This window comes from Pteronotus mesoamericanus, unplaced genomic scaffold (assembly GCF_021234165.1).
Source record: "Pteronotus mesoamericanus isolate MK-2021 breed Mesoamerican mustached bat unplaced genomic scaffold, CSHL_Meso_final contig_227, whole genome shotgun sequence".
NCBI classification, from domain to species: Eukaryota; Metazoa; Chordata; class Mammalia; order Chiroptera; family Mormoopidae; genus Pteronotus; species Pteronotus mesoamericanus.
The window spans coordinates 747,488-762,082 of NW_026555094.1; the positions used below are offsets into that span (position 1 = coordinate 747,488).

The following is a 14,595-nucleotide window of genomic DNA, read 5'->3' on the forward strand; positions in this document are numbered from 1 at the left end:
ACTTTACATATGTAAGAATACATTTTATAAAGTAAGCTAAACTTAATGGATGCCAAAGTTAAAAGTTCTAACATCAGCTCTCCACTGTTTTGCTATATTAACATTTGCTAGGGTTTGCTTTCTGATTTATTATACTTCCCCTCAGGACTGTGGGGAGGAAGAATGAAAAGTAACAAAAAAATCTTTCAGAAAAATAGGACTAAGCATTTATATAAAATAATTAGGTATCATGCCATATTACTAAACTCCATATGCAAACATTTGTATACAGATCATCTGTTGTGGAGGTTTATAAGATAACTCACAGAGAACTGTCCGTCACAGTTTTCATGTGGATGTCCATAGAAAGCCACAGCAGCCAATTCTGCAGTAGCTCTTTAAGGTTCTCAAGAACACTACACTGAGGGGCAAAACAAAACAAAAAATCATTTGTAAAACCATTCAGACATACCATAGTGTTGAGAACTAACAATCTAAACCAGAGACTTAGAAGTGAAAGGGACCACAGATATGGCTGCATTCAATTCAGAACCCAATACTGCTGCTTCAACCTTGATCAGTCTCCAAGAGACAGATGAATACAAATATAGTACAAGCTTATTTTGCTATTTTCTTTACTGGACTGTCCACAGGTTATCAGCCCAGGAACAGACTCTTGTTTTTCTAAACTGCATTTATTTATAACATATATTACATCATCAAATACATCATCCCCACTCCTTACTGTCTCTCCTCAGAGATCCTTTGAAGTTGCTCCAGGTAAGGGTTTCCCACTCTTTTTACCTTGTGCCTAAAACTACAACTTACTCCTTTGTTTTTGGTGATAAAATGTATCTTGTCTTCTGTGGTGGGGGAAAACAAAAAGTTCCAATCTTTCTTTTTTCAAGCCTTGCCTTGATTTTCCAAGGCCTCACTGACATACACAAGTAGCTTTGACAGAAGTGTGCTTAGAGCATTAATGAGGATAAATCTTAATTATTTATAAGTTTGAAAGCAATCCATACCAACTCAGAACTTAATACAGGAAAGCTTTCTTGAACATCCTTAATAAATAATCCCCTAGATACTACCTGAGCACCTCCAATGCTCACTGCTACTTCACAGAAACAGTTCAATTAATATTTTTTAGAATGGGAACAAAAAAGGGGATATGTTGAGTTGGCCAAAAAGCCCATTTAGTTTTTTCAGTAAGACACATTTTTCATTTTTACCAGTAACTTTATTGATTTGGATATTTTGAATATGTCGGCTATCTCCCTCTATTGGGTAAAGGCCAGGGGGACTGCTAAACATCTTCCAATGCATAAGGCAGCCCCACAGCAAAGAATTATTTGGCCAAAATGTGAATAGTACCAAGAAACTCCACAGACCACTTTAGACACGTTCAATCAGTCACAGCACCTTCTCCATACAACACACTTATCTTTTTTGGTATTTCAGGTGTGTTTTTACCAAGAAAGCATAATACACTGAAAATGTTGCGTATTGTCTTCCATTTTCAATATTAAAATGGCCGCACAAAAATTCACCAATTTTGATAAGTTTTTTTTAATGCATGCTGTTATGACAGCTGTCACAATACAATCTAACAAAAATTGTTTCAAATGAAGTTAAAGACAACTAAGCACTACTAGAGCCATCCTGTGGAAAAAACTAAACTAACATTTTGGCCAACACAATAGAAGTTCAGTGACTGAAAGTAACCTCATAGGATGACCTCATCATAAATTCCTAATTGGGCAGGTCATGATGGGTAGTCATATCCCAGGCCTATAATTTCATTAGTAAATTTTTTTTTAACCTTGCAGAGGTCATGGCTGATCTAAGAGATAGAAACTTTTTTCTTAAATATTACTACATGTATCAGGTACAAAGGTTCAAGGTCATGACTAGTTGAGCATTTGTATGTGACTAATGTTAAGACATAGTATTTAAGCTGTCAGTTTGTTTATAACATGTATTTCATAAGGGTGTGTGATACTGGATAGTAAATTGTATCAGAGATATCGCAAACTCTGAAGTCAGTGTTGTGTGTTTTTTTTCCTCATTTACTGTTGAAAATGGCTAGAAAAATATATCAATTCAATAATCCAAGAGATGTTGAAGAACTTTAGCAAATGCTACTGGAGTTGCTTATCAAAATATTTTTGCAAGTGTAGTAAAAAGTATTCATGCCTTGAGTAGAAAAATATTTTTTGTGATAACTGTTACAAACGTTTTGCAAAGCCAATTGAAGATTCTGATTAATTAACATTAAAGACATTTTTTGGTTGCATTTTTTAGCAATATCCATGTTTCCATTATTTGAAAAGAAATATCTTTATTCTTTATGTTTTTATATTTAATAATTTCTAGATAGTGACTGAAAATAAATTTTAAAAATAATGTATTTTATTATATAGATGTAATAAATGCAAATGCAGTGTTTTTATTTTTTTCCCCCATTTCAGCACATCCTAGTAATGGATGTATCTCTTGGATACACACAATGTATGCTACAATTTTTTTTTGACAGCAACCTCCGCAGGGTTAAACAAGTGCTGCCTATTATTTTTGTGCATCTAGGTTAACATATCTTTGAAATGTCAGAAGTTATACTCTTTTTCCAGACCACCCTCCAGGGAGCACGCAATCTTGTCAACTATCCTGTAATCCAGTTCCTGTCTTGCTTTCTCCCACCTTCCTGTAATCTTCCTTAAATTCCCTCCTTAATTCCAAATGCATAAAAGACATTACAATACTGTCACTCTGGAGCATTAGATCTTGCTTCCCAGCATGTCATCAGTTTAGCTCCAATAAACTCTAACACAAATTCTGTATAGGTTTGGACATTTCAAAAAGAAATTGACATGTTACTTTCAGATGTGAATGCAAGCCCCTTTAGTAAGCTACTCTTTCTCCTACTCGGTATTTCTCTGTGCTTCCTTCCCCCCTTCATTGATTCCATCCTTCCCAAATCTTTCAATTGCAGTTTCCAGAACCTCTATCCCATGGTAATCTAAACCTACACCTTCATATTCTTCAAAGTATGCTTTCTCTGTTTTCTTACTCTCATCATACTCTGGCTCTCCCTTTCCACCCAGCCAGCATACTGCTTCTGAATACATTTCCATATCCCACTTTAACACTTGGAGGTAAGCCCTGCCCCCAGCTCCTCACCGCTAATATGGAAACAGAATGTAAGCCCCTTCTTTTAAAAGGTAAATACAAAATCAGAAATAAATCTCTCTTTAAGAAGGGAGTCAGCCCTGGCTGGTGTGACTCAGTTGGCTGAAGCATCGTCGCATCACTGAAAGATTGTGGGTTTGGGCGTGTACAATTCTCCGCCTGGGCACGTACAGGAGGCAACCAATCAATGCTTCTCTCTCACATTGATGTTTCTCTCTCCCTTCCTCTCGAAAAATGCAATGATTAAAAGTCCTCAGGTGAGGACAAAAAATAAATAAAAAATTAAAAAAGAAGGGAGTCACCCTTAAAAAATATTAAAAAATTAAATAGACCTTCTATTTAATCAGGTACCAGAGGAAAATAATGCCTTGTTTTAGAATATTTGCAAATATTTTGTGAGCTAGAGAACCTCATTAGCAGTAACACTAGCTAGTTTTTTTAGGCTAAGATCAAAGCCCCATTTCAGATTGCACTTGTTATAGTCAACTTTTCTCATGAATTTGAGTACATTTTGGTTTTCTGAACACAACACAAAAGCTATCCATCTCCAACACTATTTCCAAATTATTGCTCTTCCTTCCTTATATAAAAAAACCCTTCATCCCTTGATGTTTACACTATCCAACTATACTACCTTTTACTGTTTATCTTTCCATATCTCTGCTATGTACCTGCTGCAAACTCATCTGCATTCATTGAGAAACTTAGCGCACTCTGCCTCAAGTCCTGCCATCAATCCCTCAGTTGTTAGTGTCCATGAAGATGATCCACCGAATACTTCCTTCAGCTTCACAGTTCCTTGTCCTCAAACCAAATAACCTTCACCTTCACTCTACCTTAGTTACACACTAAAAACCACACACTAAACTTTATCATAACCTGAATTGAACCACTACCAAAATCTACTATTATCCTTTGTTATGACCTCCTATTTTTCCAGCTTTCTCCCACCCTCAACTCCAGCTAGTTAATCTTGCTCTTTAACTTCAGAGGCTTTCAATACCCTGATTCTTCATTTTTAATGTCACTTTTCCATCTTTTCAGCCTTCTCCTGGCCTCACCTACCTATCTACCCTATCTATCTGTCTACCGAACTTATCTATCACAACTGCCATTCACTACACTTCACTAGCAAAACCCTAATTGATTCAGCCTCATAACTCACTTTGCTCTTGCATCTGAGCTGAAGAAAAACATACAACTATACAGATTGGTACCACTCCAAATTTACGGTCTCCAACTTCATCTGGACCCTAAATGAATCTTAATAATCCTTTCACTTATCTTCAATCAGTTGTCTCCTATTTTTCTCAGTGGCTGTTCTAGGCACATAATGCCTTTGTGAACCCCGTATTCATTTCTGTCCTCTACAACTCACTTCTTATTTTGAAAAATGTAACATTTTTAGGAACAAAGTATTTCAATTTCTTGCCCTTTCTTCCAACTGTACAACTATATACGAGGGTGTACCCACCCATCTGTAAATCCCTGTCCCCAGTATTACCGAATGCGTGATATCTGCCAACCCCTCAACATCCAGTCAAGCAAATGCCTCTATCTAGACTTAAGCCAGTACCTTCCCGTATCCTCTGCAACCCTGCATCATCATTTATCCCCATCCTTCCTCCATTTTCAAACATTCTCTCTTCTCAACCGGCTCCTTCTATCTATAAACATGCTCAGGTTTCTCACATTCTGGAGACAAAAACAAAAGACAAAAAATACCCACAATCTTCCCTTGATTCAAAGCCCCACTATAGCCATCTCTCTACCTCATCTTTTCAGCCAAAGTTTATGAAACACAGTCTATACTCACTGACTTGTTTTCACTTCTCATTGACTCCTCAACTTTCACAATCTGGCTTCTACGACACTCCAATGAAACTATTCACAAAAGTGGCTAAAATCTCTGCATTTTCTATTGCAAAAGAAATTTTTTGATCCTTATCTTTCTAGATCTTCCTTGAATATATGGCAATAGTATTTCACTCCTTGATATCCTGTATTGTTTGCTTGGCACTACTGCTGTCCTGGTTCTTTTCATACTTTTTAAAAATTAAATTTATTTGAGTAACATTAGTTAATAACATTACATTTTAATACTTCTTAAAAATGTTCCTTCACAGACTCTCCTTTTCAGCTGAGAATTAAATAATGAGTAGTCTTGAGTTCTGTCCTTTGCCCACTGTCTATTTCCCTTTCTCCATCCCTTCCTCTCCCCACCTCCCACTCTCAAATATAAACACATACGAATGTGTTTATAAATGTATATTTACTTATTAGGCTGGACCATATAAAATTGCTAATTGTCAAACATCCCTGATCTACAAAAAGAGCAATTTCATATGGTTCAACCTAATATTTATAGTTAAGTAGCTCTTTAGACTGATGGAATAAGAGGAGAAATAAAGAATAACCAAATTAGAAGATCAGAAGAGAATCACAAAAAGCTGTAAAATTAAATCCTTGAAAATATATTAGCTGGGATAAGTGGTGTATATTGTCATATGAATTATATTGGCTTGGCAGTAAATTACAAATAATATAAACAAACTTCAAATCCAGGTTAATGTGATAGGTAATTTTAAAATGCCATTTCATTATGACAAACTCCTGAACAACATATTTTTTTCCTGAAAATGTGGCCAACAATAGGCGCCTTAAGGTGAAGAAAAGTTATGAAGGAAACATCCACAAAGGAAATGGAAACCACAGTGTTTTTTTTTTTTGGAGAATTCCCCAGAACAGTAACATAATTTATCATATATGGCTGAAATAATTTTATTAGCAGAAAATGACTGTATCTAAATATATACTATGAGTGTCAGAGGGAGTTTTGTTTTCTTTGGTCATTGCTGTATTCCCAGCGTCAAAAAGGGTGTCTGGCACATAGTGGGTGCTTAATAAATAATGGTGAAATGAGTGTATCCACAAATATATCAACCACAACAATCAAACTAAATATGCTTAAGTATTCCCAGTTCGTTTTTTCTTAATACTCATTTACAATCTGTTCATTCACTTTGTCATCTGCTACAAGAGGAAACAGTTTAAGAACACTGCATGCAACTAAACCCTTAAAAACAGAAAACTATGCATTAACTTTGACTTCAGTGATGCAGTACCTTAAGTCCAGGTCCAGCAGAATCCTATTAGAAAATCATGACGTAATGTGGATTTGGAATCATGTACCACTGGCCACAGGATAATATTCCCTATTGAATCTAAGCAAGACAGTTTTTTTTTTTTACCTTGAAATAAATGGTTGATGTAAAGAAGAGCTGTGCCAGACGGTCAAAAATAAATGGTTTCACCTCTAGGAATTTAAAAAAATGATTATTCAGAATCCTTTTAATTAATATTACATTGAATTACATATTACTCCAAATTTTCAAGATACATACCAGAGAAGCTAGTAAAAGGAATCCAGCTCACAAGTTGAAGGAACTGTGATCGACAACAGAAGCCATCCCAGAGAGGAAGGCTCTTACACAGGAATGCTTCACAAGAATAAAACCCCTCCTGTAACACAAGTTGATTAACAAAACCTTTTATGGAACTCTTCAGTCTTAACTGATCTCTAAACAACCAGTTTATTCTGTGATATAGAAGTTTTACTCTTAGACTAATTTTGTCATCAATATAATTAAAATCCTTGGGTTAGGTGTAAGACTTCCCCATAATAAGGCTCAGATGATTAATATTTGGATATAATATCAGTACATTGGTATTAATCACCATAGTTTTCAAATACTATAAACTTCATCAATTGGAAAGATGGCAAAGAATGAACTTATGAAATTGTTTTAAAGATAGATAAAAAATATATTATTTTGGAGTACATGCAGTCACTTGAAGAGCCAACAAAACGTATGCAATGCTATATAATAAGAGTGAAATTTCATTAGAGGCCATAGATCAAATCCAAATTCTAGGCAGCTCCAACTGGACTGAGTGTCTATGCTGTTTACATTTCCACCAAAGTGAGGATAAGGCTTTCCTCACTGTTGTCCTTTGTTGCCCTGAGCCTTAAAGAGTGTGCACCAGAACTCTATTCTAGACCTTCTTTTGACAACATGAATTCTCTGGACAATCTCATCCATAAGAGCTAAAACCACCACCTATATTATGAGGAGTCCTAATCTATATCCTTAGCCCAATTCTCATTCCTGCACACTCCAGAAGCCTTATTTAACTGTCTACTACTTATAATCTCTCAGATGTCCCACAGACATCTTTTAAATCAAATTTACCTTTCCTTCCAAGCCTGCTTCTCCTATATTCCCTTTCTCATTGAATACCAAAATCATCCTCACAAGCAGAAAACCTAAAAAGTCAACCTCAATTTATCCCTTCATCCTCACCAGCATCATCCACACCCAATTTCTGATTCAATAGTTTCAAGCCCAGTCCTTAAGATTTATTCAACAAACATTTATTGAGCATCTCTTTTGTACCAGTACCACGCTGAACACCTGTACAGGAAAAAAATCTACACATGGTTCCAACTCACCAGGAGCTCATAATGTGCAGAAAAATAGATGCTGAATGTTCCATGATACAGGTAACCACAAGAAAGCAAAGGAAGCACACCAAACAAGTATTTAACCCATATGGGGTATTGGGTAAAGGCTTCCTCATAGAGCAGATACATGAGTTGCAGCTCCAAGTACTCAGGGTTATCCAGGTCAAATAATTAATTGGCTGGGACATCTCAACATTGAAAAAATGTTTGTTGATTATAAGAACACAAGTAGTGACCCTATGAGGTTTATCTTAACTGGCTAATTCAATTAGTTGAACCCATCCATTTACATCTTCAGTTTGTTCTTTTAAATTATAGGCCATTCTCTCTTATTTGCATAATTTAACAAATCATTTTCTTCAAATCCAACCATAGAAAGACAAGCATCAATTCAATTCAGCTCTATTCAATTCAGCTCTATTCATGAGTTCTGAATTGAGCAAGAATTGTTTACAAAAGATGTCAAGCACTAAAGAAAATGTTTTCAATGGAAACCAAATAAATTTTATTAAGCGGGAGTGTGCACAAGTGGACTCTTACTTGTAAGAAGCACTCTGCCTTGATGATAGTGTCCAGGAAGCTGGTAAATTCTTTTCCACATTCATAATTATTCACCTTGTACCAAATACATTCTGGAGCATAAATATTAAACATAAGCATCTGGCAGCACATCAATAAAAACTACATGAAATATAATTATCATAACTCTAAAGTAACCAAAAAATGGTAAATATAAATAAGCCATCAGTATCTTACACCCTAGCCAACTCACACTATAGACTACAACAGGTATGTGGAGATGATAGTGAGACATTCCTCAAAAACTTGGTAATGTATGGGGAAAGCTTATAATTAAAAAATAAACCGTTAAAATTTACATGTAATCAATGTGATCAGCTTTATGTCACATAGTGATACAAGAACTATAAATGTATGAATTCAAATTTATGAATACCCTAAACTTCAATTAGAGTGACCTGGGGGTAATCTAAGAGTGGTAGGACTTTAGTAAGTGGAAATCCAATAAACTGTATCATATCCTACAAAGACAGACTCCGAAAAGAAAAAGGAGAATTAACATGGAATTGACTAAAACCGATTTTTAAACATTGGTAGTCAGGCATTGCTTATTCAGGAAAGAAACAATCTGGTAAACAAAATACTATCTTTGAGAAATTGACTCCCTTGGAGGAATGAAACAATCAAGATTTACTATGACTTAGATGAAAAACTCCCTCACTGTCCTTTCCTTCAATTCTATAATTAAGAAATCTTCTAATGACTAATTTGGTCCCCATCTATACTCATAGCAAAGAGGAAATACTCTAATTAAGAGACATGAACACTTCTGGTCACCAGAATCACTTCTAGTATGAAATAATAAGGTGACATTATGGCTTATACAACAGTCTCCCCCTGAGTTTGGTTAGCAATGATCTGTAGAATCTTGGGCTTAATAGCAAGTTTCTGGACATACAAAGATGAAGAGGCCTTGGGTTGTGGTCCAGGACTCAAAGTTCACTCATTCCTTTTTATAATTTTTTTAAAATTTTAAAATTTATTTTTAGAGGAGAAAGGGAGGGAGAAAGATGGTCATCAAAATGGAGCCATCCAGTAAGTTTTGGTGGTCATCCAGCAGTATTTCCTTACCAACACACCTCCTTTCTTACTGCCTTTAAAATTGCAACAAATATGATTTTTATCCGAAAAATAATTACAGCTCCTCCTGTCTAGAATTTGACACCCTTATAAAAGAAACCCACTCATAAACTCTCTTCTTCCTTCCTTAATCATCCAACTTCTAAGTACCAATTTTTACCTTCTTGTAATGTTTGATTCAACCAATGATATAGCCTCAGTAAGACTGATTCATCTCTGACACAGTTAATATAGTGAAGTAGCAAAGAATTGTTCAGCACTGCACCCATCTGAGAAGGCAGCTGCAAAGACAGAACAGTCAGTCAAGTTAAGTATGTAAAAAGTAGGTCAGAGCAGTAAGTAAATCATCACATAGGAAATATATAACAAAAAGAAAGGCCATGAAGAGCAAATGGAAAACGCAAATCAACACATGGTCCAATCACATACCTCTAAGCAATGAATGTTCTGTAAGAGTTGAGGGAAGCTTTTAAGGTGTTCTACTGGAAATGGCCTATTGCTACCGAGATAATAAGAAAGACACATTCTGTTTTTTCCATATTCTTTACTGTGGCTACTGGAATTTAGCACTGGTATAAGTGAATGAGAATTCCATTTCTAAAGAAGAAAAACAATAAAATAATCAACTGATGGACTAAACAGACTGCAAACTATAAATGTAAAAAAAGTTGTTAAGGTTGTTCAATGAATGGAGTTTGAATGTGGGTTGCATAGAATCTTAGGTAACAAAAACATATTTAAATATCTATAATATCTTCCAACATCTAAATGGTTATTGTTTGGATTTAATAAAAGAAGGCCTCACAAAGTCATCTGAGATTTTAGATACTTACTCTTTTTCTGGGACGGACATTGGCGGGACCTAACATCAGCTTTAGAGGTTCTGGAGAAGGTCCCTGATTCCTTTGCCTCACAGCAACTAGAGCTGTCTTCCACAAGTTCTCTGAATTCTTAAAATATATCTATAAATTTGGATGTAAAGTACATGAGAGTAGGTACCCATAAGCTGAAGAAACATAAAATACTAAAACTCGTTATTAAAAGTGTATTGATTATAAAATACTTTGGACCCATGCAAATCCATTTAAAGATGTTTTTACTTATCAAGAATCTATTAAATACATCAAATGGAACCAAAATGAAGTACCAATCCCTAAAAAAAAACCTTCCCAGAAACAGTGTCACAATACTAGATCTTAAAAGAGTATGCTGTAAACAGTTCAGTCCAAATCTGTAAATTAATAAAAAGTAACATATTTCAGTCTCAATATGATTGATCACTCTTCAATCCCTTACCCTCTTCTTTACAGGCAAAGATACAGAAATCAAAGTGGGAACAAAGAACTTATACAGTGACAGCAAAGCATGGAGATAAGGCTGCATTCCCTGAAATAAAATAAGAGTTTTTAATTTTTAATTATGCAGTCAATAAGAAAAAAGAACAACAACAGAATAAACAAACTAAACATATATTCAGACCCTAATTTTACTATGCAATATCACTATGGGAAGATGTTATAGAAAATCAAGGAATAAATAACGAGGCATTTAAACCAACTATCATAAAACAGCCTTCACCATTTTATTATCTTCTCTTTTATGACCTTTCTCCCTATTTTAATTTTCTCTTTTATTTTCTCTCTTCTTATTTGCCCATGCCTTAAGGTTACCAGTGATACCTGCTAACATAGCTCACTCCCACTGGCAGCATATTCAGGACTCAAAGTTCACTCATTCTTTTTTTTAAGATTTTCATATTTATTTTTTGAGAAGGAGAAAGAGAGGGAGAGAAACATCAATCGGTTGTCTCTTGCACACCCTCAACCAGGGAACTGGCCCACAACCCAGGCATGTGCCCTGACCAAGAATTGAACTGGAGACCTTTTGGTTCAGAGGAAGATGCCCAACCCTCTGAGCCACACCAGTCAGGGCTACTCGTTCTTGATTTGAACAGGAATGCACGAAGTCAAAAAGGGAAGCCAGGAAAATAGAGCAAAGTGAATATTAATCTATTGTTATCACAATTACTAAAAAATTGATTAGAAAAGCTAACAATTGGTATGTGGTGGCCAAGCTGCTTCCTGTAACTGGAACAAGTCTTAAGAAAAACATTAATTTTACAATGACAGAAGTCACTACTGCTGGATACTTGTGCTTGATGTACCTGGCTCTCTAGAGAAAGCATACCGCTAAAATGAATTCCAAGGAAGTAACCCAACTGTTATGTCACATTACTCTTTTGTTGAATCAAATACCATACAAAATAAGGAAGGCAGAAAATGGGGCTTAGGAATATAGTATCCCTGCCTTGTAATGGCTTCTTAAAATTAAATTTATTTTAACAAAACCAAAATGGCCCAATTTATCTATGCTGAAGTATCTTCTGATCTCTGCACTCATATCAATTAGTATCAGAGTGTTTTCTTTCAGTTGAAATGTTTTTTGATAGAGCAAAGACTTAGTAGTGGAACTTTAGAATTCATTGCCTACTTAACTGAAACTACCTTTGTTGTTACAAAGTGAACACTTTTTTTTTTAAAAAAAGGAGACTTTCTACAACTCTGTGACTATACTAAAACATTGAATTATGCACTTAAAATGGGTGAGTTGTGTATGATATGTGAATTGTGTTTCAATAGATCTTTTTATAAAGTCAATTATTTTTTTAAAAAGTTAAACAAGGCGTATTAAACATATTATGTGTTGAACTCTGAGTCCTCCCAAAGCCCCACTAAAAAGTAAGGAATGGAAAAGGCATAGAGCACAAGTTCAAAGAGAGCAAGACAGGAGACAATGGCAAATGAGAGATCTCAACAAGATTTTGGAATCTAGAGTGAAGATGAACGAATAGTAACCAGCTTAGCAAAACAGAGAAAAGGAAGCCTAAAGCTGCAATAGGAAAAAGCCTCAAAAGCATTAGGTTCATGCTTGAGAAATCCCAAAAAAGGCTCTGGAATTTTTAGAACCAGACACCTCTGAAAAGTGGAGCTGCAAGAGTGGCAAAAAACAGGAGGATCAGTTGAAAGCTTACATAAGAAGCAGTTAGAACCACAAATTCCCTCACTAATAAGCAAACATCAGGGTTTTACTCTCTGAAGACAAAGCTGGACTCAGACAGCAGGCACAACTGGGGTAGGTGTACCAGAACTTCTCTACACCTCTTTCCACTGCTTATGTCCCAGAGTCTTAGTGGTCAGGTTCCTATACCTGTGATGGTCCAACCTGGTTGGACCATGGGGCGCCCAGGCATTTGATCAAACATTATTTTGGGTGTTTCTGTGAAGGTGCTTTGTATGAACTTTTAAATCAATACGCTTTGAGTAAATAAGATTGCCCTTCATAATGTAGGTGGGTCTCATTCAGTTGAAAGCCTACGTAGAACAAGAAGACCAGCCTCCTGGAAGCAAGAGAGATTTCTCCAGCTGACTGCCTTCGGACTTCATCTGTAACACTAGTTCTTCCTGGTTCTATAACAGACTGACTTTGGACTCAACCTAGAACATCAGTTCTACTGAGTCTCCAGCCTGCTGGCGGTTTTGTGTCTCTAGAGAAGCCTGAATAATACAACTCTTAGGCAGGAGGCAGAATTCATCTCTGGGAAAAGTGACACAGTCATTGGGGGTGGAAGGCTCCCCAATGAAAGAAACATTACGAGCCCGCAATAAACAAGTCCTCACACACACCAGTTTCCAATCGCCATTTTAGTGCATTACAATGAAATATGGACAAAAAAGGTTTACCAGGCATTAGAGAAAAGCCTCAACCATGAAAAGAACTAAACTAAATAAAGGAACTCTGAGCAAACAGACAAATCTGAGAACAGGAAAAAAAAATCACAGCACAAGTCACACAGGCTTGTGCCTGGTAGACAGAATCCCAGAAACCATCTTCACCACCCCTTAAGATGAGACCTAACTCTGTGTCCTTCCTGTTGCAAAGATTGCTCTCAAAGGGCCCTGGCACTTATAAAATAACAACATCCTTGCTCTGCTTCCTACCATTCATGTTTGCCAACAGAAAGACAATTTCTGTGTTTTGTTTCCTCCATGGATCAGGAGTTAATGAGGCATGGAGTGTACAGACGGAATACATGCCTTTATAGGTACCAGAAATTCACAAATCCAATACATTTGTTCACATGTGCTCATTATAGCTGTTACCATTCCATATGTTAGGTTACATGTGAACATGGCTATGTCTTCTTGGCTTGGTATTATTGGATTTGAACAAATTCACCAAAATATAGTAATTCAAAACAATTTATGAATGCACCTTTATAAATGGGCATTGATAGTGGAATAATGTAGTAATGAGTTATATAGAATGTTGGTAATAAAGCCATACAATTAATGTTTGGGTTTAAAATTTTTAGATAATGATGTGCTAAATGATACACTTGAACATACACTCTTTCAGTTAATGCAAATCAGCAAGATCTTATTTATGGTAAGAATTTTCTTATTCTGTTAAAATGTTTTGCTGTTAACATGTAAAAAAGCACATCTCTTTCACAATTTTTATTAATGTGAAATAAAATTCAATTTGGATAAAAACATTATCATCAATATCCTCTCAGAGCTAAGATATTATGTCCATAAACCAAAACAGGAAGCTATAAAACAAGATCACTGAATTGTACTAACAGGAAACCTCACACTGGAGAAGCACAAATGTGCACATGTGTTTATGTTTTTCATCAAATCTGAATGCTCTTGGGTGGGTCACGAAGGTTTCAGCAGTTAGGCACAGGCACTATAACTACCTATTGCTTTACACCCAAAGCTTCACAGACTTCTGTTACCTGGCAGGTTTAGAGGATATAAAAATGCAAGACTGCTATAAGGGGTATCCAGAAGAGAATGCTTTCCTAGGTCACACTCACACACATACACACAAAATTAACTGGTCGCTTTATTTTAATAAAATAGTTGTTTCTGACTACTCCCTGACACTTATTTTCCAGCCATACCAACCCAGTTCCGTGTAACAGTTTTACATCTACACATCTTTGGTCATGCTGTTCCTTCTGTCAGGAGTGCCCTGCTCTTCCTTCTTGACCTTGTTAAATCTTACTGATTCCTTTAAAATGTCTCGCAAGCATCACCACTCCTCCTTAACCACAGTTTGATTCTGTTTTAGTTTGCTGACTGAGTTGCCTAGACATTAAGTTCCTTGAAGGTAATGACTCATTCCATTTTATATCTCCAAAGCCTCACCCAATAATTATCACAGAGTACACTGGC

General features: G+C 35.9%; 1 protein-coding gene across 1 annotated transcript in view; it reads right to left on the reverse strand.

Moving 5' to 3' along the window:
• The window catches only part of CENPI (centromere protein I), a 46,815-nt gene that overhangs the window by 12,882 nt on the left and 19,338 nt on the right, over positions 1-14,595 (reverse strand). Inside the window, exons 7-14 of the mRNA XM_054572263.1 lie at positions 10,649-10,738; positions 10,186-10,314; positions 9,782-9,949; positions 9,513-9,633; positions 8,234-8,325; positions 6,573-6,690; positions 6,420-6,484; positions 306-400 (exon numbers count right to left, since the gene is read on the reverse strand). Coding sequence (XP_054428238.1) covers positions 306-400; positions 6,420-6,484; positions 6,573-6,690; positions 8,234-8,325; positions 9,513-9,633; positions 9,782-9,949; positions 10,186-10,314; positions 10,649-10,738 — 878 coding nt within the window. The remainder of the gene's footprint in view (positions 1-305; positions 401-6,419; positions 6,485-6,572; positions 6,691-8,233; positions 8,326-9,512; positions 9,634-9,781; positions 9,950-10,185; positions 10,315-10,648; positions 10,739-14,595) is intronic.